This window comes from Triticum aestivum, chromosome 2D (assembly GCF_018294505.1).
Source record: "Triticum aestivum cultivar Chinese Spring chromosome 2D, IWGSC CS RefSeq v2.1, whole genome shotgun sequence".
NCBI classification, from domain to species: Eukaryota; Viridiplantae; Streptophyta; class Magnoliopsida; order Poales; family Poaceae; genus Triticum; species Triticum aestivum.
The window spans coordinates 81,067,744-81,092,665 of NC_057799.1; the positions used below are offsets into that span (position 1 = coordinate 81,067,744).

The 24,922-nt window shown below is 45.3% G+C and overlaps 2 protein-coding genes across 3 annotated transcripts; both read left to right on the forward strand.

Annotated features, from left to right (window-relative positions):
- Window positions 1–1,361: 1,361 nt before the first annotated feature.
- LOC123051748 (uncharacterized) lies at window positions 1,362–4,660 on the forward strand. Of its 2 annotated transcripts, none has more exons than XM_044474720.1 (4): window positions 1,362–1,821; window positions 2,885–3,085; window positions 3,681–3,775; window positions 3,855–4,660. In XM_044474720.1, the coding sequence occupies exons 1-4, from the start codon at window positions 1,446–1,448 to the stop codon at window positions 3,963–3,965; spliced, it is 783 nt and encodes a 260-aa protein (XP_044330655.1). In that variant the 5' UTR covers window positions 1,362–1,445; the 3' UTR covers window positions 3,966–4,660. The 2 variants fall into 2 exon arrangements, with proteins under 2 accessions (XP_044330655.1, XP_044330654.1); XM_044474719.1 differs by having other exon boundaries at window positions 3,859–4,660.
- Window positions 4,661–21,209: 16,549 nt separating this feature from the next.
- On the forward strand, window positions 21,210–24,391 carry LOC123051749 (pentatricopeptide repeat-containing protein At5g04780, mitochondrial-like). Its single transcript, XM_044474721.1, has one exon. The coding sequence runs from the start codon at window positions 21,356–21,358 to the stop codon at window positions 23,558–23,560; it is 2,205 nt and encodes a 734-aa protein (XP_044330656.1). The 5' UTR covers window positions 21,210–21,355; the 3' UTR covers window positions 23,561–24,391.
- The last annotated feature ends 531 nt before the right edge of the window (window positions 24,392–24,922 follow it).

Genomic DNA, 24,922 nt, shown 5'->3' on the forward strand with positions numbered 1-24,922 from the left:
ACTTAGTTGCTTTTTTGTTGTTGAAATTTCACCTTTTTTTGCATGTGTCAATGGTTTGATGCTCTATCAAGCGACACAACTATTTTTTATGTTAGAAACTTTAAAATGAAATCCAGTTTCGTAATTAATCAACTTAAATCATAACTATCACTTTACTTGCACTAGTTTACATTTGCTCATTCACAACACGGTGAGTGCAAGTTTGTTGTAATTGATGGGTAAGTTTTCAATATAAATTCCTGCATACAAGGAAAGGGTTTGTTAATAAGTATATATGACATACTTCAAATAGGCATAGTTGTCTAAAACTAATTTTTTAATTTTTTGTTTATCCACTCCCATAAATCATTATTTCTTGTGCAACGCCTTTCCTGCATGTTGCGACGAAGCCCTAGTGTTGGGTTCATGTGTACATTCTTTCTGAGAGAGAGAGGGTCGATATGTACCTGGGTAGTACGTCCACAAATAAAAGTGACCGAAACATAAACTAATTTCAGGTATTGATGTATCCTTTATTGTTTTTTTATATACATAAAAATACACAAGGTTCCTCTCGTGCAAGGTAGAACGCTTCATCCAGCCTTACGTATTCCCTCCTTTCTATTTGTTTTGATTTTTCCCTCTTATCTTTGGTTTTTTGCATCAGTTTTTTTAAGTTGTCTTAACTGTCTCATCTTTTATTGACTTACCCAAAAAATATTTTATTTGATAAGCCAACAAGTTGTCACCAAATGAAATCCTAAGTTAATTTACACAATCACATTAATATGAGAAGGCAATCATGCTAGTTGTTTGGTACAAAGTTCCGTAAAAAAGGTTGTTTGGTTAAGTTGTTTTAGGGCATCGTCAATGTGATGATGCTCAATTTATGTCACGGTCACAACTTTTGCATCCATGTCAAATGGAGTATTTCTCCATAGCGGTTCCCAATTTGTATGTTGAAAATTGCCACATCTATGCAGACTATAATGTTGCGGAATATAATGTTGAAAATTACCACATCTATACTTCCGTATGTTGCTTTGTGCTAGTTTAGTGAGATTCGCATAGTATTTTATTTCCCGAAGTAGCTTGGCATCGGAGGACAAACAAACTTCAGTTCCCGTTTCCTTTGGCTATAGCACTAGCCTCCACAAATGTGTAACGGAGCTGCCAAAAGCCAAAACTTAATTTTACAATGTTATTTGGTACACACTATGGGTGCCCTTAAAAGCAACTGAAAATTTTATTTTTAACACAAAGCAACTAAAAAGGTTGTTTTAAATAAAATTATAAACCAAGCACTCTTGCATTTGCTTTGTGTTTTTTTTTAGCAGTCTTTGTGTTTGTTTAATAAACTGGTTTTCCGAGCAACCGGCCGCATCATCTATACCACAACCACTTGCATTCTGAGCCCGAGCCCCTCCCGTCTCCCCCGCCGCAGCACCCCGCCAGTGCCATCTGCCATGGCCTCACCACCGCGCGTCCTCCTCGGGCACGCCCTCCTCCTCACCCCCCTCCTACCGCTCCTCGCCTGCGCCGGGCTCGTCCTGGAGGACGGCTACACCGTCTCCACGGTCTCCGACCTAAACCCCACCGGGACCCACCCCTACGCGCTCCTCCCGCGGCCCCGCGCCGGGGACCTCGTCCTCCTCGACTCCGCCGGATCCACGCTCTACACCCTCCCCCTCCCCGTCTCCGCGGACGCCGGGCCGCGGAGGCTCGCGGGGGGCGCCGGCGCCTTCGGCCGCGGCCACCCCCGCAGCATCGCCGTCGACGGCGCCGACAACGTCTACGTCGCCGACCGCGCCAACGGCTCCATCCGCAAGGTCGCGCCCTCCGGTAAGTTCGGTCGGTGAACTTGCTTGCCCGTTAGTACTTTATTGGATCCTTCCCAGGGTTTAGTTAGGGTTTGTTCGATGCCGTGTTAAAAATGGTGGCGACGGCCGCATTAATGCCCGTGTTGGAATGTTGTGCACATGTCGCTTTCATCAGGTTGGGTTGAGTTGTAGATCGGATTTTCCCCTCACGTTTCCGCTCCTTATTTGAGATTGCGAATTTAGCAGCGGATGATTGAGGATGACTTGTGCCCCCGTACAGTGGAAGCATGGCTACAGTAATCGGCGAATTCGCCACTGCATATCTGCACCTTATGTGCGGCATATTTCTCACTTCCCATGATTCCACAGTTTTGAATGAGACTACCACTTAATTTGTGGTTGTGACATCTCGATTTGTATGATATCATGATTGTGATGCTAATCCATGTCAACTCAAAGATGATACTACATTGGATCTTGATCCTCACAACCTTTCCTTTTGGTTCCATTCATCTCTAACAAGTCACCGCTGCCAAACTATGCCATTGCAAAACTAAGGAATGGTATTTCATCGTCGAGTACCTTGGTTTTCCCCATTTCCTATTCGCAGGGCTGCAAGATATCCATATGTAGTGGTGCCATGTAGTGTTCCCTTTGTTAATCAGCTTGCCAATTCAGTACGTGGAAAAGATAAGTTATGTAAGCATTTTTGGCAATGTTGGGGATATCGGTAACTTGTACTCCCTCCGTCTCATAATATAAGAGCGTCTTTGACACTACACTAGTGCGTCTTTGACACTACACTAGTGTCAAAGACGCTCTTATATTATGGGACGGACTAGTGTCAAAGACGCTCTTATATTATGGGACGGAGGGAGTACCATATTGGTCGGGTGCTGAGTAGGGATAAATAGGCGAATTTTCTAGTTAATCGGCCGATAAATCAGTTAATCAGCTATTCGGTGACCCACTGAGTAGCGATTAACTGACCGATATGCTGATTAACCGGCCAATATTTGGAACATTTTTTTGGCCAATAAATGTGTCATTTCTCCTGATTGCATCTAAATGTATATAATTGGTAGGTTATACTACTACAATTGCTGGAGCGTACTCAGTGGGGACTGGTCACAGGGATGAACCAGCGCAGAATGCTACCTTCTCTGCTGACTTTGAGCTTATTTATGTCCCCAAAATTTGTGCACTGTTGGTTGCTGACAGAGGAAATCGATTGATTAGACAAATCAAGCTAAAGCCAGAAGATTGTGCACATGAGAACCAGAAAGGTGAGTTCAGATGGGCTTTCTACTTGTGTTAGCATTACAATTACATAAACCAGTGAAGTACCACCGTTCCAGTATTGAACTGCTCTGGTCTTTAATCTTCCTACCTGGTATCATCAGTAAATTGTAGGTTTGATGATCATGTGAGTTCCCTCATCTGAATATGAATCAGGGTTTTACTGTAGGTCCATGCATGTCACACAGGCGTGTATGTACAGAATTATATGTTAATTAATACTCCTATATGACATCAATGCTGGGTTGTGTCAAGTTAAGGTGTCAGAATATTCAGCACTTTTACTGAATAAATATTAACCTTCTTTCTTACTGAAATTGTGTTATGTTCGTTGATCTGCAGATCTGAGTGATAGTACATAATATTTCAAACATTTTTTTAGCATGCTCTGCATATTTTGCTAACAATACCTAGTACTGTGATAGTTAGAATACTGGTCTAATGTTTGCAGGCCCATTTATGAGATTCCGTTTGCGAAGAAAAAAATCATTAATAATTATGTAATTACTGGTTTTGCTATTAACATGTTGTAAAAAATTGTGATGATCTCACGCTGTTGGTATTATTTTCATGAACTAACAGGCTTGGGAACCACATCTGCCTCAATCATTGCAATATTGGCTGCGCTGTTTGGTTCAATTATTGGGTTCTTAGCCAGGCATTTCTACCCTTTCCATGTGAGTGTGTCTCTGCTTCCTTTATTACTGAAGAAAAGATCGATACAGTAATTAAGACAGGTGTACCTGAAACATGTAGGCAGGAAGTCTCCATCAACCGCTTTTTCAGCAGGATACAGAGGCAATACAGGAGAACCCAGAGGAAGGCCGCACTGATCAGCTTCTCCGACATCAGAAACGCAATTGCTAACTCCATGCTTTCTACCGTCCTGCTGAAACTAGTTAGAGTTAGTGTTGGCTATCTTACTGTTGTGTTACCTAGTATTAGGCTAGAGCGAGGAGTTGCCTGTAAGCCTTCTCCTTCTTCTCCTTCTCCTCCTTCTCTTCTTGATCTAGACATGGCTAGTACTACTACTCCTGCCATTGGTCTTGGCAACGAAGCACTGCCTTCTACTGAGCTTTTGGGGGATTTCGTCGGCTTCGATGATAGCGACAGCGCTACGGATGAGGGCAATGAATCCGCCTTTGATGGTAGTGCTCCTCAGGATGAGAATAAAGAGACGTCGCTTGACAGGGATTTGTTGGCGCTTCTTGATATCCAACAAGGCAGTTATAAGAAAATAGACAATATGATCGAGGCCAACTTATCGGACTTTTCAGGCCAAGACAAGTATTGCAGCCCAGCTGTTAACTATTCTGGAGTAAGCAGGAGGTTCCATGGAGGTAGCAAAGGTTCTCTGAGCTCGCTGTAAGTGAATATTAGTTGTATTAGTGTCTAGTGTTTGCCTGCCTAAATGTCTAAATAACAACTGTGTTAGTATTTGCACGTATAAAAACTGTGCTCGTCGTATCTTCTGTGGCAGTGGCATGGAAGTATGTAACTAATGTACCTTGGTCATGGTGAACTACGGTTGTTTTATGTGAATATAATTAGCTTCCGTACCATTGGTTGGCTGATTGCTTAAGACGCTTCGAAGTTCTATGTGTTGTTGTGACTTGTGAGGAACTAGGAACTAAGCCTGGCTGCAAATTAAAGAGCATGATTATAGTATGTTCGTCAATATTGAGCTTCCGATCATACTGCTGTGTCATTTATATCAATATTTCTTCTTCTTCATCTTATATAAAAAGAGGGAGTTGTGAAGATCCAACACATCTCAGTTCGACCATGTCAATCCAACGGTCTATGTTCCTTCCATGTTAAGCGCTAAACATGTTTAGTACTCGACACGTTTAGGGCACTACCCTGAATACTTCTCTTCGAAAGAAAATCTCCCTCCCAAACGTCTTAATACATCTAAGGAGCCATACCATGTTTTGGTTATTGCCAAAACTATTAGCGTGAATATGGAAATCAACACCAACACATGTGCACACAATGCAAGTTTGGATTATTTTCAAAATCATTTGCCTACCAATCGTGGGATATAGGGCGTTGGCGTGGAAACTACTATATCCATACTTCAAATAATTTTCAAAACTACGTACTATAATCAGCACCAATACATCTCCTTGATAGGAAACTTCAGATTATTTCCAAAATCACTTGTCTAGCAGCGATCGGACATGCACAACATCACCGGCTATGTGCACATTCGATGCAGCAAAACCAATATCACACACGCGACACAACGATCATTTTTTTTGCGGGTGGACACAACGATCATTGCTTGTGTACTGCGGCATGATCACAGCAAGATTCGAGTAGGGCGAGGCAGCGAGGGTTACATCCACCATGGTTATCAAACTTCGCCATATTTTCTATGAACGGAGGCTGATTTTGCAGAATATACAAGCAGGAAGCGCTCTTATCCTCGCCATGCCACACCCACGTTTCCCTCAGCTAGCAACCCGGCAGCGGCCGCCAAGGATGATGGAGCCTACTGATTACCCATGATGACAACTGTGGCTAGTCCGGAGAAGGCACAATCAAGCAACACATCGTCCTCGGAACCTATACAAGCAAACTCAGCCAATAGCAATTACCACATTATTACACCTCTTTATCAATTATGTTAGATTAGTATCCTATTAGACATTTTGTTGATTCTATTGAAATAACCGCCCCCTAACCAGGATAGATGAGGAAATTCCTTTCTACGGTTACACGTGCGTTTGCACGTGCCCAATCACTAGTTGTTGGCAGTCACCGACTCATGAGATTCTCGTCATGCTGTTGAGTTAAGCCTGACCAAACACCCACCAAATAAAAAATTAGAAACACCATTCTATTACATGTTGTTGTATGACTTTGTAAGGTCTTGTGTGAATAATTAATAAAGTGGCTGCATGCATCGTCCAGATGCAGAGGCCAGGGGTCCTCCTCCTTTTCTAAAATAAAATAAAATTACAAAGGAGCGCAAACAAGTCCAATTGAGAGCTCCTACCAACACAGTTGCCAAGCTGAAACAACACGAAACACGGTACATGGCAGAAAGGTAACAGAGATACTGTCGGCTATGACTCCTCATGTCTTCTTCTGTGTCGTTTATTTAAAACATGTGCTTTACGATTTGGTCACAAAGCATCGTCCCGTACCATACCGTCACAAACTAGATTGGTTTTTTATTTGCGGGGGGACAACCTAGATCGTTTTTAAAGCCTAACGACCCATGAAATGGAAAAACAGGCTCCTATGCAAAACAATTACACCTAGCGAAGACCCCTACTCCTCTATTCACCACCTCCAGGTCCAGGAGATGGCGAAGCAGCCACAGAGATGGACCAAGGCCAATGGACTTGTACCATTCATCATTTGACTTGTGAGGCTGAAATATCACTACAAAAGCTTGCTCGAGTCGTTGATCCACTGCCTCCTCTATGTCATTGCAATGCAGAAATAGTTGTCCTGATACCTCTCAAGCCTCAAGGTTGTTGTTTCTTCCCCCTCCCCCCTGCTATAGCGATATCTTACAAAATGGAATCCTTAAAATGTGTATACATGTCTTGGCTTGCATATTTATAGATATGAATGGCCGGAGAAAATCGTGCCTGTATTTATTGTATGATCATGAGACGATCATGAAAATAAATGAATTCAATGCTTGGTTGGCCTTGTATGCTACCCATATTAAATATCAAGTGATATACTAGTAATACTAGTATTTCCATTTGATGGAAAAGTGAGAGAAATTCAAACTTCAACAGACACATGCATATATCCAGAACATATTTACACATCGATCTGACATTCTTGTAAGAATACTGTTGGGGAACGCAGTAATTTCAAAAAAATTCCTACGCACACGCAGGATCATGGTGATGCATAGCAACGAGAGGGGAGAGTGTTGTCCACGTACCCTCGTAGACCGAAAGCGGAAGCGTTAGCACAACGCGGTTGATGTAGTCGTACGTCTTCACGATCCGACCGATCAAGTACCGAACGCACGGCACCTCCGAGTTCAGCACACGTTCAGCCCGATGACGTTCCTCGAACTCCGATCCAGCTGAGTGTTGAGGGAGAGTTTCGTCAGCACGACGGCGTGGTGACGATGATGATGTTCTACCGACGCAGGGCTTCGCCTAAGCACCGCTACAGTATTATCGAGGTGGACTATGGTGGAGGGGGGCACCGCACACGGCCAAAAGATCAAACGATCAATTGTTGTGTCTCTAGGGTGCCCCCCTGCCCCCGTATATAAAGGAGCAAGGGGGAAGGTGCGGCCGGCCAGGAGGGGCGCGCCAGGTGGAGTCCTACTCCCACCGGGAGTAGGACTCCCTCCCTTTTCCTAGTTGGATTAGGAGTGGAGGGGGAAAGAGGAGGGAAAGAGGAAGGAAAGGGGGGAGGGGGCGCCGTCCCCCTCTCCTTGTCCTATTCAGACTAGGGGGAAGGGCGCGCGGCCCTGCCTTGGCCGCCTCTCCACTTCTCCACAAAGGCCCACTATGGCCCATTAAGCCCCAGGGGGGTTCCGGTAACCCCTCGGTACTCCGGTAAAATCCCGATTTCACCCGGAACACTTCCGATATCCAAATATAGGCTTCCAATATATCAATCTTCATGTATCGACCATTTCGAGACTCCTCTTCATGTCCGTGATCACATCCGGGACTCCGAACAACCTTCGGTACATCAAAACATATAAACTCATAATATAACTGTCATCGAAATGTTAAGCGTGCGGACCCTACGGGTTCGAGAACTATGTAGACATGACCGAGACACGTCTCCGGTCAATAACCAATAGCGGAACCTGGATGCTCATATTGGCTCCTACATATTCTACGAAGATCTTTATCGGCCAGACCGCATAACAACATACGTTGTTCCCTTTGTCATCGGTATGTTACTTGCCCGAGATTCGATCGTCGGTATCTCAATACCTAGTTCAATCTCGTTACCGGCAAGTCTCTTTACTCGTTCCGTAATACATCATCCCACAACTAACTCATTAGTTGCAATGCTTGCAAGGCTTAAGTGATGTGCATTACCGAGAGGGCCCAGAGATACCTCTCCGACAATCGGAGTGACAAATCCTAATCTCGAAATACGCCAACCCAACAAGTACCTTCGGAGACACCTGTAGAGCACCTTTATAATCACCCAGTTACGTTGTGACGTTTGGTAGCACACAAAGTGTTCCTCCGGTAAACGGGAGTTGCATAATCTCATAGTCATAGGAACATGTATAAGTCATGAAGAAAGCAATAGCAACATACTAAACGATCGAGTGCTAAGCAAACGGAATGGGTCAAGTCAATCACATCATTCTCCTAATGATGTGATCCCGTTAATCAAATGACAACTCATGTCTATGGCTAGGAAACATAACCATCTTTGATCAACGAGCTAGTCAAGTAGAGGCATACTAGTGACACTCTGTTTGTCTATGTATTCACACAAGTATTATGTTTCCGGTTAATACAATTCTAGCATGAATAATAAACATTTATCATGATATAAGGAAATAAATAATAACTTTATTATTGCCTCTAGGGCATATTTCCTTCAGTCTCCCACTTGCACTAGAATCAATAATCTAGATTACACAGTAATGATTCTAACACCCATGGAGCCTTGGTGCTGATCATGTTTTGCTCGTGGAAGAGGCTTAGTCAACGGGTCTGCAACATTCAGATCCGTATGTATCTTGCAAATTTCTATGTCTCCCACCTGGACTAAATCCCGGATGGAATTGAAGCGTCTCTTGATGTGCTTGGTTCTCTTGTGAAATCTGGATTCCTTCGCCAAGGCAATTGCACCAGTATTGTCACAAAAGATTTTCATTGGACCCGATGCACTAGGTATGACACCTAGATCGGATATGAACTCCTTCATCCAGACTCCTTCATTTGCTGCTTCCGAAGCAGCTATGTACTCCGCTTCACACGTAGATCCCGCCACGACGCTTTGTTTAGAACTGCACCAACTGACAGCTCCACCGTTCAATGTAAACACGTATCCGGTTTGCGATTTAGAATCGTCCGGATCAGTGTCAAAGCTTGCATCAACGTAACCATTTACGATGAGCTCTTTGTCACCTCCATAAATGAGAAACATATCCTTAGTCCTTTTCAGGTATTTCAGGATGTTCTTGACCGCTGTCCAGTGATCCACTCCTGGATTACTTTGGTACCTCCCTGCTAAACTTATAGCAAGGCACACATCAGGTCTGGTACACAGCATTGCATACATGATAGAGCCTATGGCTGAAGCATAGGGAACATCTTTCATCTTCTCTCTATCTTCTGCAGTGGTCGGGCATTGAGTCTTACTCAACTTCACACCTTGTAACACAGGCAAGAACCCTTTCTTTGCTTGATCCATTTTGAACTTCTTCAAAACTTTGTCAAGGTATGTGCTTTGTGAAAGTCCAATTAAGCGTCTTGATCTATCTCTATAGATCTTGATGCCCAATATATACGCAGCTTCACCGAGGTCTTTCATTGAAAAACTCTTATTCAAGTATCCCTTTATGCTATTCAGAAATTCTATATCATTTCCAATCAGCAATATGTCATCCACATATAATATTAGAAATGCTACAGAGCTCCCACTCACTTTCTTGTAAATACAGGCTTCTCCAAAAGTCTGTACAAAACCAAATGCTTTGATCACACTATCAAAGCGTTTATTCCAACTCCGAGAGGCTTGCACCAGTCCATAAATAGATCGCTGGAGCTTGCACACTTTGTTAGCTCCCTTTGGATCGACAAAACCTTCCGGTTGCATCATATACAACTCTTCTTCCAGAAATCCATTCAGGAATGCAGTTTTGACATCCATTTGCCAAATTTCATAATCATAAAATGCGGCAATTGCTAACATGATTCGGACAGACTTAAGCATCGCTACGGGTGAGAAGGTCTCATCGTAGTCAATCCCTTGAACTTGTCGAAAACCTTTTGCAACAAGTCGAGCTTTATAGACAGTAACATTACCGTCAGCGTCAGTCTTCTTCTTGAAGATCCATTTATTCTCAATTGCTTGCCGATCATCGGGCAAGTCAACCAAAGTCCACACTTTGTTCTCATACATGGATCCCATCTCAGATTTCATGGCCTCAAGCCATTTCGCGGAATCTGGGCTCACCATCGCTTCTTCATAGTTCGTAGGTTCGTCATGGTCTAGTAACATAACTTCCAGAACAGGATTACCGTACCACTCTGGTGCGGATCTTACTCTGGTTGACCTACGAGGTTCAGTAATAACTTGATCTGAAGTTTCATGATCATCATCATTAACTTCCTCACTAATTGGTGTAGGTGTCGCAGAAACCGGTTTCTGCGATGAACTACTTTCCAATAAGGGAGCAGGTACAGTTACCTCATCAAGTTCTACTTTCCTCCCACTCACTTCTTTCGAGAGAAACTCCTTCTCCAGAAAGATTCCGAATTTAGCAACAAAAGTCTTGCCTTCGGATCTGTGATAGAAGGTGTACCCAACAGTCTCCTTTGGGTATCCTATGAAGACACATTTCTCCGATTTGGGTTCGAGCTTATCAGGTTGAAGCTTTTTCACATAAGCATCGCAGCCCCAAACTTTAAGAAACGACAACTTTGGTTTCTTGCCAAACCACAGTTCATAAGGCGTCGTCTCAACGGATTTTGATGGTGCCCTATTTAACGTGAATGCGGCCGTCTCTAAAGCATAACCCCAAAACGATAGCGGTAAATCAGTAAGAGACATCATAGATCGCACCATATCTAGTAGAGTACGATTACGACGTTCGGACACACCATTACGCTGTGGTGTTCCGGGTGGCGTGAGTTGCGAAACTATTCCGCATTGTTTCAAATGAAGACCAAACTCATAACTCAAATATTCTCCTCCACGATCAGATCGTAGAAACTTTATTTTCTTGTTACGATGATTTTCAACTTCACTCTGAAATTCTTTGAACTTTTCAAATGTTTCAGACTTATGTTTCATTAAGTAGATATACCCATATCTGCTTAAATCATCTGTGAAGGTGAGAAAATAACGATATCCGCCACGAGCCTCAACATTCATCGGACCACATACATCTGTATGTATGATTTCCAACAAATCTGTTGCTCTCTCCATAGTTCCGGAGAACGGCGTTTTAGTCATCTTGCCCATGAGGCACGGTTCGCAAGTACCAAGTGATTCATAATCAAGTGGTTCCAAAAGTCCATCAGTATGGAGTTTCTTCATGCGCTTTACACCGATATGACCTAAACGGCAGTGCCACAAATAAGTTGCACTATCATTATCAACTCTGCATCTTTTGGCTTCAATATTATGAATATGTGTATCACTACTATCGAGATTCAACAAAAATAGACCACTCTTCAAGGGTGCATGACCATAAAAGATATTACTCATATAAATAGAACAACCATTATTCTCTGATTTAAATGAATAACCGTCTCGCATCAAACAAGATCCAGATATAATGTTCATGCTTAACGCTGGCACCAAATAACAATTATTTAGGTCTAAAACTAATCTCGAAGGTAGATGTAGAGGTAGCGTGCCGACCGCGATCACATCGACTTTGGAACCATTTCCCACGCGCATCGTCACCTCGTCCTTAGCCAATCTTCGCTTAATCCGTAGCCCGTGTTTCGAGTTGCAAATATTAGCAACAGAACCAGTATCAAATACCCAGGTGCTACTGCGAGCATTAGTAAGGTACACATCAATAACATGTATATCACATATACCTTTGTTCACCTTGCCATCCTTCTTATCCGCCAAATACTTGGGGCAGTTCCGCTTCCAGTGACCAGTCTGCTTGCAGTAGAAGTACTCAGTCTCGGGCTTAGGTCCAGACTTGGGTTTCTTCTCCTGAACAGCAACTTGCTTGTTGTTCTTCTTGAAGTTCCCCTTCTTCTTCCCTTTGCCCTTTTCTTGAAACTGGTGGTCTTATTGACCATCAACACTTGATGCTCCTTTTTGATTTCTACCTCCGCAGCCTTTAGCATTGCGAAGAGCTCGGGAATCGTCTTATCCATCCCTTGCATGTTATAGTTCATCACGAAGCTCTTGTAGCTTGGTGGCAGTGATTGGAGAATTCTGTCAATGACGCTATCATCCGGAAGATTAACTCCCAGTTGAATCATGTGATTATTATACCCAGACATTTTGAGTATATGTTCACTGACAGAACTATTCTCCTCCATCTTGCAGCTGTAGAACTTATTGGAGACTTCATATCTCTCAATCCGGGCATTCTTTTGAAATATTAACTTCAACTCCTGGAACATCTCATATGCTCCATGACGTTCAAAACGTCGTTGAAGTCCCGGTTCTAAGCCGTAAAGCATGGCACATTGAACTATCGAGTAGTCATCAACACGTGACTGCCAGGCATTCACAATGTCTGCAGTTGCTGGCGCAGGTGGTACACCTAGCGGTGCTTCCAGGACGTAATTCTTCTGTGCAGCAATGAGGATAATCCTCAAGTTACGGACCCAGTCCGTGTAATTGCTACCATCATCTTTCAACTTTGCTTTCTCAAGGAACGCATTAAAATTCAACGGAACAACAACACGGGCCATCTATCTACAATCATAGACAAGCAAGATACTATCAGGTACTAAGTTCATGATAAATTTAAGTTCAATTAATCATATTACTTAAGAATTCCCACTTAGATAGACATCCCTCTAATCCTCTAAGTGATCACGTGATCCATATCAACTAAACCATGTCCGATCATCACGTGAGATGGAGTAGTTTCAACGGTGAACATCACTATGTTGATCATATCTACTATATGATTCACGCTCGACCTTTCGGTCTCCGTGTTCCGAGGCCATATCTGTTATATGCTAGGCTCGTCAAGCTTAACCTGAGTATTCCGCGTGTGCAACTGTTTTGCACCCGTTGTATTTGAACGTAGAGCCTATCACACCCGATCATCACGTGGTGTCTCAGCACGAAGAACTTTCGCAACGGTGCATACTCAGGGAGAACACTTATACTTTGATAATTTAGTGAGGGATCATCTTATAATGCTACCGTCAATCAAAGCAAGATAAGATGCATAAAAGATAAACATCACATGCAATCAATATAAGTGATATGATATGGCCATCATCATCTTGTGCTTGTGATCTCCATCTCGAAGCACCGTCATGATCACCATCGTCACCGGCGCGACACCTTGATCTTCATCGTAGCATCGTTGTCGTCTCGCCAATCTTATGCTTCTACGACTATCGCTACCGCTTAGTGATAAAGTAAAGCATTACAGGGCGATTGCATTGCATACAATAAAGCGACAACCATATGGCTCCTGCCAGTTGCCGATAACTCGGTTACAAAACATGATCATCTCATACAATAAAATTTGGCATCATGTCTTGACCATATCACATCACAACATGCCCTGCAAAAACAAGTTAGACGTCCTCTACTTTGTTCTTGCAAATTTTACGTGGCTGCTACGGGCTTAGCAAGAACCATTCTTACCTACGCATCAAAACCACAACGATAGTTTGTCAAGTTGGTGTTGTTTTAACCTTCGCAAGGACCGGGCGTAGCCACACTCGGTTCAACTAAAGTTGGAGAAACTAACACCCGCCAGCCACCTGTGTGCAAAGCACGTCGGTAGAACCAGTCTCGCGTAAGCGTACGCGTAATGTCGGTCCGGGCCGCTTCATCCAACAATACCGCCGAACTAAAGTACGACATGCTGGTAAGCAGTATGACTTATATCGCCCACAACTCACTTGTGTTCTACTCGTGCATATAACATCAACGCATAAAACCTGGCTCGGATGCCACTGTTGGGGAACGCAGTAATTTCAAAAAATTTCCTACGCACACGCAGGATTATGGTGATGCATAGCAACGAGAGGGGACAGTGTTGTCCACGTACCCTCGTAGACTGAAAGAGGAAGCGTTAGCACAACGCGGTTGATGTAGTCGTACGTCTTCACGATCCGACCGATCAAGTACCGAACGCACGACACCTCCGAGTTCAGCACGCGTTCAGCCCGATGACGTCCCTCGAACTCCGATCCAGCCGAGTGTTGAGGGAGAGTTTCGTCAGCACGACGGCGTGGTGACGACGATGATGTTCTACCGACGCAGGGCTTCGCCTAAGCACCGCTACAGTATTATCGAGGTGGACTATAGTGGAGGGGAGCACCGCACAGGGCTAAAAGATCAAACGATCAATTGTTGTGTCTCTAGGGTGCCCCCCTGCCCCCGTATATAAAGGAGCAAGGGGGGGAGGTGCGGCTGGCCAGGAGGGGCGCACCAGGTGGAGTCCTACTCCCACCGGGAGTAGGACTCCCTCCCTTTTCCTAGTTGGATTAGGAGTCGAGGGGGAAAGAGGAGGGAAAGAGGAAGGAAGGGGGGGGGGGCGCCGCCCCCTCTCCTTGTCCTATTCGGACTAGGGGGGAGGGGCGCGCGGCCCTGCCCTGGCCGCCTCTCCTCTTCTCCATAAAGGCCCACTATGGCCCATTAAGCCCCCGGGGGGTTCCGGTAACCCCTCGGTACTCCGATAAAATCCCGATTTCACCCGGAACACTTTCGATATCCAAATATAGGCTTCCAATATATCAATCTTCATGTCTCGACCATTTCGAGACTCCTCTTCATGTCCGTGATCACATCCGGGACTCCGAACAACCTTCGGTACATCAAAACATATAAACTCATAATATAACTGTCATCGAAACGTTAAGCGTGCGGACCCTACGGGTTCGAGAACTATGTAGACATGACCGAGACACGTCTCCGGTCAATAACCAATAGCGGAACCTAGATGCTCATATTGGCTCCCACATATTCTACGAAGATCTTTATCGGTCAGACCGCATAACAACATACGTTGTTCCCTTTGTCATCGGTATGTTACTTGCCCGAGATTCGATCGTCGGTATCTTAATACCTAGTTCAATCTCGTTACCGGCAAGTCTCTTTACTCGTTCCATAATACATCATCCCACAACTAACTCATTAGTTGCAATGTTTGCAAGGCTTAATTAAGTGATGTGCATTACCGAGAGGGCCCAGAGATACCTCTCCGACAATCGGAGTGACAAATCCTAATCTCGAAATACGCCAACCCAACAAGTACCTTCGGAGACACCTGTAGAGCACCTTTATAATCACGCAGTTACGTTGTGACGTTTGGTAGCACACGAAGTGTTCCTCCGGTAAACGGGAGTTGCATAATCTCATAGTCATAGGAACATGTATAAGTCATGAAGAAAGCAATAGCAACATACTAAACGATCGAGTGCTAAGCTAACGGAATGGATCAAGTCAATCACATCATTCTCCTAATGATGTGATCCTGTTAATCAAATGACAACTCATGTCTATGGCTAGGAAACATAACCATCTTTGATCAACGAGCTAGTCAAGTAGAGGCATACTAGTGACACTCTGTTTGTCTATGTATTCACACAAGTATTATGTTTCCGGTTAATACAATTCTAGCATGAATAATAAACATTTATCATGATATAAGGAAATAAATAATAACTTTATTATTGCCTCTAGGGCATATTTCCTTCAATTACAACACATGCATATTTCGAGGACTTAATTACACATTGATCACAATATTGTTATCAGATATTCATACCAAAATCATGAATAGTCAGCCTTATCTTTTTGTGATAACTATAAATGACATGTATCACACAAAGATGTACTTAATCATGCATACCAATACATCATAGAGGAGCAACTTCTTACCTTAACATTTTGTGTTAGTCCCATATGCATTTGTCATTAGCCAACTATAGGTAAATCAATTGCCACCCACATATATGTAATAGTTTCGCGTACACATCAAGCATGGATGATGCTATCTCATATATTCGGCCTAAGGCAGACTCAGAGGAAACTACCATGATCTTACAATTAGAGCATACAAGAACCAATGATTGCTTGATCCACATAGTATATGCTACTCCATATTTAATACAAAATGATATACTAGTATGTTCATTTGACCAAAAAATGAAAGAAATTTCGGACTCCAGACAACACATGCATATATCCAGAATTTATTTGCACATCAATCTAACATTGTTGTTAGATTACAGTACACACATATCTGTAGAATGTGACATTTGCATACCTAGCTTGTAGTTTTGATCTATGTGTGCCTTACTTGATCGAGGATCAATTTGTAGCGGCTTCAAAAAGCGAGGACTCGGTATCGTAGCTGAATGTCATGCATCTTTATTGTACTACCATGGGAAAGCACTGATATGTAGCATTGGCTTCTTATTGAACGAAATGACTAGAGTTGTTTCTTCTAAGCGGTTGGTTAATGGTAAATATGCACTTGTGTTTCCGTAAATGATGTTGCATTGCTGCTGTACTTCTGATTCTGTTCACTTTGATTGTCAGATTGTTGGCTAGAAAGACCATCTCAAATAGAAAAGGCCGATTTGATGGGGTGTCAAGCTAATGTAATTGCCAGTTGTTATCTTGTTTATGGTCACATCTTCAAGGCTTAGACAAGTAGCCAATGTTGTTGTTGTTGGGGGCAGACAGACTCTCTTGCTCAAATTGCTTATCCACTGCCTCCTCTCAACCGTTGCAATAAAACAATATTTTCCCGATACCTCTCAAGCCTCAAAGTTCTCGTTTCTTCCCCCCCATGCTCTATGCTATAGTGGTGTCTTACTAAACTCACCTGCGCAGAGTGACAGATGATCATGATAATTAATGAATTCAATGCTTGGTTGGCCTTATATGCCGCTCCATATTAAATAGCAAGTGATATACGAGATATACTAGTTTAACCATTTGACGGAAAAATCAGAAAAACTACGGATTCTAGACCGAGACACGTGCATATATCCAAAACTTATTTACACACCGATCTAACATTGTTGTCAGATTACAACACATGCATATTTATAGGAGTTAATTGCAGATGGATCTAACATTGTTATCAGATATTCATACTGAAATCATGAACAATCGGTCTTATCTCTCCGCTATGAACAAGACTATACAAATGACATGGATCACCTAAGGATGTACTTAATCAAGCATGCCAATACATCACACATAAGCAACTTCTTACTGTAACAGATTGTATCAATGACATTGATAAAAGGAATGCATAAATAGTTGCTTACAAAACATCTAAAACTAATGGAAAGTAAATATAAGCTTAAAAAAAGAGGATTATAAATAAAAAAGAGAAAAATTGAAGTACCGATAAAAGAATGTCACGTCTAAAAAACGTAAATACATAGGCATGCTACAATTGCCCAACACACATATTGTCAATACAAAAACTAATACAAAAATAATTTATGACTAAAATACATCAATTGATGATGTGATGACGCTGCATGCATAGAGTAATGCAAAGGATGAAATTTATGATTTTTTTTGTGGGTGAAGATGAAATTTATGACTAATATGTATGAATTGATGATGTGGCAGCGCTGCAAGCATGGAGTAATGCAAAATTATAATTTATGATTTGCTTACATGTCATGGTTGCACGACTAGAAAAAATAGACATTGGGCCGCGACTATTTAGAAATAGAAGATGCGGCGTTATTTCTTTTTTACAAATAATATGATCATTCAATATAATTATATTTATGTCAAACTATCAAGCTAAAATCGAGTGAGCTGGTGTTGGATCAAGATCAGCTTATTTCTCGGTTGAGCTACATAAAGCGCTCTTAATGAACTCATTTCTTTTCGAGTCGAGCCAAAAACGAGTCGATGTTACACGCTTTTACTGTTTTCTGAGATTGAACCGAGTGTCTTCATTGTTTCGTTGACAATGGATGCTATTTCACAACTGCTTCTTGTTGGGGAACGTAGCAGAAATTCAAAATTTTCTACGCATCACCAAGATCAATCTATGGAGTTTACTAGCAACGAGAGGGAAGGAGTGCATCTACATACCCTTGTAGATCGCGAGCGGAAGCGTTCAAGAGAACGGGGTTGATGGAGTCGTACTCGTCGTGATCCAAATCACCGATGATCCTAGCGCCGAACGGACGACACCTCGGCGTTCAACACACGTACGGAGCAGCGACGTCTCCTCCTTCTTGATCCAGCAAGGGGGGAGGAGAGGTTGATGGAGATCCAGCAGCACGACGGCGTGGTGGTGGAAGTAGCGGGATTCCAACAGGGCTTCGCCAAGCGCTGCGGGAGGAGGGAGATGTGTCACGGGAGGGAGAGGGAGGCGCCAGGGCTTAGGGTTTGCTGCCCTCCCTTCCCCCCACTATATATAGGGCCAAGGGAGAGGGGGGGCGCAGCCTTGGCCCTTCCTCCAAGGAAGGGTGCGGCCAGGGAGGAGTCCATCCTCCCCAAGGCACCTAGGAGGTGCCTTCCCCCTTTAGGACTCTCCCTTTATCTTATCTCTTGGCGCATGGGCCTCTTGAGGCTGGTTCCCTTGGCCCATATAGGCCAAGGCGCACACCCCACAGCCCATGTGGCCCCCCGGGGCATGTGGACCCCATGGTGGACCCCCGGACCCCTTTCGGCACTCCCGGTACAATACCGATAATGCGCGAAACTTTTCCGGCGACCAAAACAAGACTTCCCATATATAAATCTTTACCTCTGGACCATTCCGGAACTCCTCGTGATGTCCGGGATCTCATCCGGGACTCCGAACAACTTTTGGGTTACCGCATACTAATATCTCTACAACCCTAGCGTCACCGAACCTTAAGTGTGTAGACCCTACGGGTTCGGGAGACACGCAGACATGACCGAGACGACTCTCCGGTCAATAACCAACAGCGGGATCTGGATACCCATGTTCGCTCCCACATGCTCCTCGATGATCTCATCGGATGAACCACGATGTCGAGGATTCAATCAATCCCGTATACAATTCCCTTTGTCAATCGGTATGTTACTTGCCCAAGATTCGATCGTCGGTATCCCGATACCTTGTTCAATCTCGTTACCAGCAAGTCTCTTTACTCGTTCCGTAACACATCATCCCGTGGTCAACTCCTTGGTCACATTGTGCACATTATGATGATGTCCTACCGAGTGGGCCCAGAGATACCTCTCCGTTTACACGGAGTGACAAATCCCAGTCTCGATTCGTGCCAACCCAACAGACACTTTCGGAGATACCTGTAGTGCACCTTTATAGCCACCCAGTTACGTTGTGACGTTTGGTACACCCAAAGCATTCCTACGGTATCCAGGAGTTGCACAATCTCATGGTCTAAGGAAATGATACTTGACATTAGAAAAACTCTTAGCAAACGAACTACACGATCTTGTGCTAGGCTTAGGATTGGGTCTTGTCCATCACATCATTCTCCTAATGATGTGATCCCGTTATCAACGACATCCAATGTCCATGGTCAGGAAACCGTAACCATCTATTGATCAACGAGCTAGTCAACTAGAGGCTTACTAGGGACATGGTGTTGTCTATGTATCCACACATGTATCTGAGTTTCCTATCAATACAATTCTAGCATGGATAATAAACGATTATCACGAACAAGGAAATATAATAATAACCAATTTATTATTGCCTCTAGGGCATATTTCCAACACTTCCTTCTTTCCAGCTTGTAAGAGCATCTATAACCGGACCTCTCAAACCCGCCGCATAAGCCCGGGCGGACTGCCCGGTCACTTTTTTCGATCCAGACAGACGCTTCAAACGGGTCTCAAACGCCCGGCTGACCGACACCCCCCATATCCAGCCCAAATATGAGGCGGATATGGGGGCGCCCGGGCTCAGACTCGGCCCGGCCTACCCGACCCCACTTATATTCGTCCTCATCCGCTCGCCGGAGCAAATCCTAGTCTGCTCCCCTCCGCCACCCGAGCTCACCTCCAGCGATTTCCAGCCTTCTCCGTCATGGCAGGCAGCGGATCGGACTTCGACCAGTCCGGATCCGTTGACTGGGGTGTCGTCCCATATGGGTTGGAGGAGGCAATGGCAGTCCGCATTGCACTCCGCCGCTCCCGGGAGGACAGCGCCCAGCCGATGGACGGATCCGTTTGCCGCGACCGCGACGCCATAGCGTCGGCTCGCTAGACGCTCGGATCCTATGGTGCTGGATCCTCGCGGTCCCGGCCGGAACACCTCTCCTTCCCCATCACCGGTCGGGCAGAGTATGAGTCCCACCGGGAACGGGTGGCTCGCCGTGGAAAGGAGAGGATAAGAGCCGCCGAGGCCTGTATCGCGGCGGAAATGGTGGCGGCGCGGGCGGCCACAGAGGAGGAAGCCATCCGCGCCCGCATGTGAAGAAACATCAGCGAATGAACACGCGCGCCCTCGCCCGAGAGCAGAATCTGGCGGTCCATGCCATGGCCGGACTGCCACCGAAGAAGGAGAAGGAGGACTACGACGGTGAGGACAACTCCGGCGAGCAGATCCGGCTCGATTCGTAGTGCGTCTTCGACCGGTACTTCCGTGAGAAAGACGGCAAGGGCGCCGGGAAGGGCAAGGGCAGCCGTGGATGAACTCCACCATAGCCAAATATGCCAAATTTTGGTAGTCCGATGTCATGTGTTAGTGTAGTGTGATGGAGTAGCCTGACGATGCATGTGCGTCGACGTAGTTGCATGAGTTTGTATGGATTTGAGATATGGTAATTGAGGTGTCTGGATGTGGATTGCATTTTTTGAAGAGTGCCCGGTCAATGTGCGTTTGAGAGGCCAGATTTGAAAAGTCCGGCTGTAGATGCTCTAAGGCTCATGTGGTCATTTAGTTCGTTTGCTGTAATCGGTTATTTTTAAGCAATTTCTCAAGACTTCTGCCAAATTCTCATTTTATAAAGAAATATAAAAGCATTTATATCACTAGAGCTACATAAACTGGTACGGTCAATTTGTTATTTCGATGCACCAGAATCCCATTATACAATATAAGCAAAGGATGTAAAAATTATTTGATCAGGAATGCCGATAGCCTTGCAAAGACTGCTTTCAGCTGTAGAACATCTGATGTATGGGATTCATACCTCGGACTTTATTTCATGACAGTTTATGAATGAGTGTGCTATCATTTGGTGAAAAAAGAACATTTGAGAAAAAAATGAAAATTTATTTGAGAAAAGAGAGCACGTCCAAGCAAGAAACCAGATGACAGTGGATTCAGACAGGGGCTTCAGGTTGATGGTCCATCTCGCTTTAGCTTCCCCCGCGTCTCCCTCCAACCCCGGCGCTCGCCTCCGCCTCCACGCGCGCGCACCATCCGCCGCCTCGCCTCCGAGGCTACTACACCGGCGGACATCCGATTCATGCGGCACGCGGCTAGGAGAGCTGCGGCCGCGCTGCTATCGCCGCCGACTCTCTCGTCTCCCTCCTCCGCGCCGCTATCGCTGCCGGTTCCCTCGTCTTGCAACTCCGCGCCGCTCCTCCGGCGTCCCCAGTCCCTTCGCGCAAGAGCGCCCGAGGCAGGACTGACCCGGACACCCCACGAGCGCGTCCCCGTTCCGAGCTCCTGCGCGAGAGACCGTCACTTCGACGATGCGCGCGGGGTGCTCGACGAAAGGCCCAAGAGGAGCGCGGCCGCGTGGACGGCGGTCATCGCGGGCTGCGCACGCGCCGGCCGGCACTCGGACGGCATGGGCGCGTTCGCGGAGATGCTCGCCGAGGGCGGGGCCGCGCCGAACGCGTTTGTTCTCGCCGCCGTCCTCAGGTGCTGCTCGGGCCTCGGCGACGTGGAGTCGGGCAAGCGCATCCATGGGTGGCTGCTGAGGAACGGGGTGCATCTGGACCGGGTGCTGTGCAACGCCGTTCTCGATATGTACGCCAAGTGCGGGGACTGCGAGCGGGCTAAGCGGGCATTCAGAGCCATGGCCGAGGTCGACGCCGTCTCCTGGAACATCGTGATCAGTGCGTGTCTGCAGAACGGCGACGTTCTTGGGTCGGTGCAGCTGTTTGATGAGTCGCCGGTGCGGGACACTTCGAGCTGGAACACAATCATCAGCGGCTTGATGCGGAATGGGTGCGCTGCCAAGGCGCTGGACCGCCTGTATCATATGGCACGAGCTGGAGTGGAGTTTAATCACTACACATACTCCACGGCACTTGCCTTGGCCGGCATGCTTTCTTTGCTGGACCTCGGTCGGCAGCTCCATGGCCGTGTGCTGACAGCTGCACTGGAGACGGACGCATTTGTTCGGAGCTCTCTCATGGACATGTACTGCAAGTGCGGCTCAATGAACGCTGCTGTGTTGATCTTTGATAGATGGTCGCATCTTACCGGCGACATGAAATTTGCATGGAGCACAATGGTCACCGGATACGTCCAGAATGGCAGGGAGGAAGAAGCTTTTGAGTTCTTCCGGTTGATGCTGCGTCAAGGGGTTGCTGCAGATCAGTTCACCCTCACCAGCGCAGTTGCAGCGTGTGCAAATGCAGGGATGGTTGAGCAAGGCAGGCAAGTGCACGGATGCGTCGAGAAGCTAGGTCACAGTTTTGATGCACCATTGGTATCTACCATCGTCGACATGTATGCTAAGTGTGGCAACCTTGAAGACGCTTGCAGGATGTTTGACATAGCTCCCACGAAGAACGTTGCTCTCTGGACTTCAATGCTGTGTTCCTATGCGTCACATGGGAAAGGTAGGATGGCCATAGAACTCTTCAACAGAATGATTGCAGAAAAGATCAAACCAAATGAGGTCACCCTTGTCGGTGTTCTATCTGCCTGTAGCCATGGCAGATTGGTCAGTGAAGGAGAGCACTTCTTCAAGCTAATGCAAGAAGAGTATGGAATTGTTCCGAGCATTGAGCATTACAATTGCATGGTTGATCTTTATGGTCGAGCTGGACTGCTAGACAAAGCAAATAATTTCATCAACGCAAACAAGATTAAGCATGAATCTATTGTTTGGAAGACATTACTGTCAGCTTGTCGAGTTCACAAGGACATGGAGCACGCAAAACTTGCTTCTGAAAGTTTGATTCAACTTGAGCAATGTGATGCTGGATCATATGTTATGCTGTCAAACATGTATGCCACTCACAGCAAGTGGCGTGATACTTCAAAGCTCAGAAGTTTGATGCGGGAAAGGGGGGTTCGAAAGCAACCCGGACAATCTTGGATCCATCTGAAGAACATTGTGCATACTTTTGTCGCGGGGGACACGGCACACCCGAGATCATCTGAAATTTATACCTGCTTGGAGAAGCTGATGGAGAGACTAAAGGAGCTGGGGTACACCAGTAGATTTGATCTTGTTGCTCATGATGTGGAGGAGGAACAAAGGGAGACAGCTCTGAGGTTCCACAGTGAGAAGCTTGCAATGGCGTTTGGGATCATCAGCACTCCCAGTGGGACTCCACTTCGAATCTTCAAGAACCTGCGTATTTGTGTGGACTGCCATGAAGCAATCAAGTATGTAAGCCGAGCCACAGATAGGGAGATCGTCGTGCGAGATTTGTACAGGTTTCATCATTTCAAGGATGCGAGGTGTTCTTGTGAGGATTTCTGGTGAAAGATTTACCTCGACAATTTTGGTGGCAAATTTTTCACACGTGGGTCGAAGTTTTTTCTCACATTTGCTCCTCCGCACACTCGGTTGTTGCTGCGAGCACCTTTCAACAGCGCACCGCCGCCTTTGAGCCCCGCCTCTTCTTTGTAATGGTGCCATGGTGAGCGGGCGGTCATTATGTTACGCGGAGGGCATCATGATCTGATGGGTGACAACGGGGGTCCTCGCTGACCAGCTACGGTGATGGCAGCATTGGCACTGCTCCGACTACTTTGTGTCGTCCTTCCTGGTCGCGTGGCTTCTTCGTGGCGGGAGCAGTGGGAGGTGGACATGCGGTTGGTAAAGGTAGGAGAGCGAAGGTTGAGGAAGGTGCGGCGAGCTTCATGTCAACCAGAGAAGGGACAGAAGGGCACGATGGGGTCGAAGGAGTGCGAGGTGGGACAGGGAGGCCGGGACAGTGCAATCGGGACCATGGCGATCGGAGAAGGGTAGCCCTGGGAAGGCAGCGGCGACTGTGCACCGAATGCGATTGGTAGGAAACCAGTGTCAGCCCTTGTTCTAAATTTGTTATAATCTGGAACTCCTGTAAAGATTATATCACTCCCGGGGAACGATGTTGGTGTCCATTGGGATGGAACTTTGAGGCGACCTTTAAGATCGGAGATGCATGACTAAACGGCCCATGCAAATAGTGGAGGGACACAAGTAGCTCCAGCAGACTTTGGCAAAATTTTGCAGTTAAAGAGAGCAAAAAATGCTTCACCTACGTATAAGTTGTGCTCTTTACGTTTTTTTAATGAAAGATTAATAGTATATGAGATGTATAATGTGAAATATGACATTGGAAACTCCTTTCACATATGAATTTGACGTTATGCTTTGTGTAATTTGCATGTCATATATTATTGCTTTGACATGTGGTCAAAGTTAGCCTCGAGAAACGCATTAGACCCAATATATATGGATAAAGAGAGTATAACTAACCTATCCATGATGCCTCCTATTTAGCGCAGTTCCCACTGGCGAACGAACCAATGCGCACCCCGCCTACCCCATTGCGCGCCCTTTTGGGTCGGCTCATGTGCGGGGTGGGACGTCCACTGTTTTTCATTTCATTTTTATTTTATGCCTTTATTTTATTATTATTTTAAAATAATACAGAATTTCATAAAAATCCTAATTTCTAAAAATTACGAATTATGAAAGAATGTTTGTGTATTTAAAAAATGTTTGTGACTTTGAAAAAATGTTGCCATGTTACAAAATTGTTCTCGGTTTGAAGAAAAATGTTCAAAAAATCAAAAGTTGTTCATGATTGTGAAAAACAATGTTTGCAAATTAAAAAAATGATCGCAGATTCAAAAA

Coding starts and splice junctions, on each gene's coding strand:
- LOC123051749 (XM_044474721.1), top strand. CDS start 21,356: ATGCGGCACGCGGCTAGGAGAGCTGCGGCCGCGCTGCTATCGCCGCCG.
- LOC123051748 (XM_044474719.1), top strand. CDS start 1,446: ATGGCCTCACCACCGCGCGTCCTCCTCGGGCACGCCCTCCTCCTCACC. Junction 1,822..2,884: donor CCGCAAGGTCGCGCCCTCCG/GTAAGTTCGGTC, acceptor TATAATTGGTAG/GTTATACTACTACAATTGCT. Junction 3,086..3,680: donor TGCACATGAGAACCAGAAAG/GTGAGTTCAGAT, acceptor ATGAACTAACAG/GCTTGGGAACCACATCTGCC.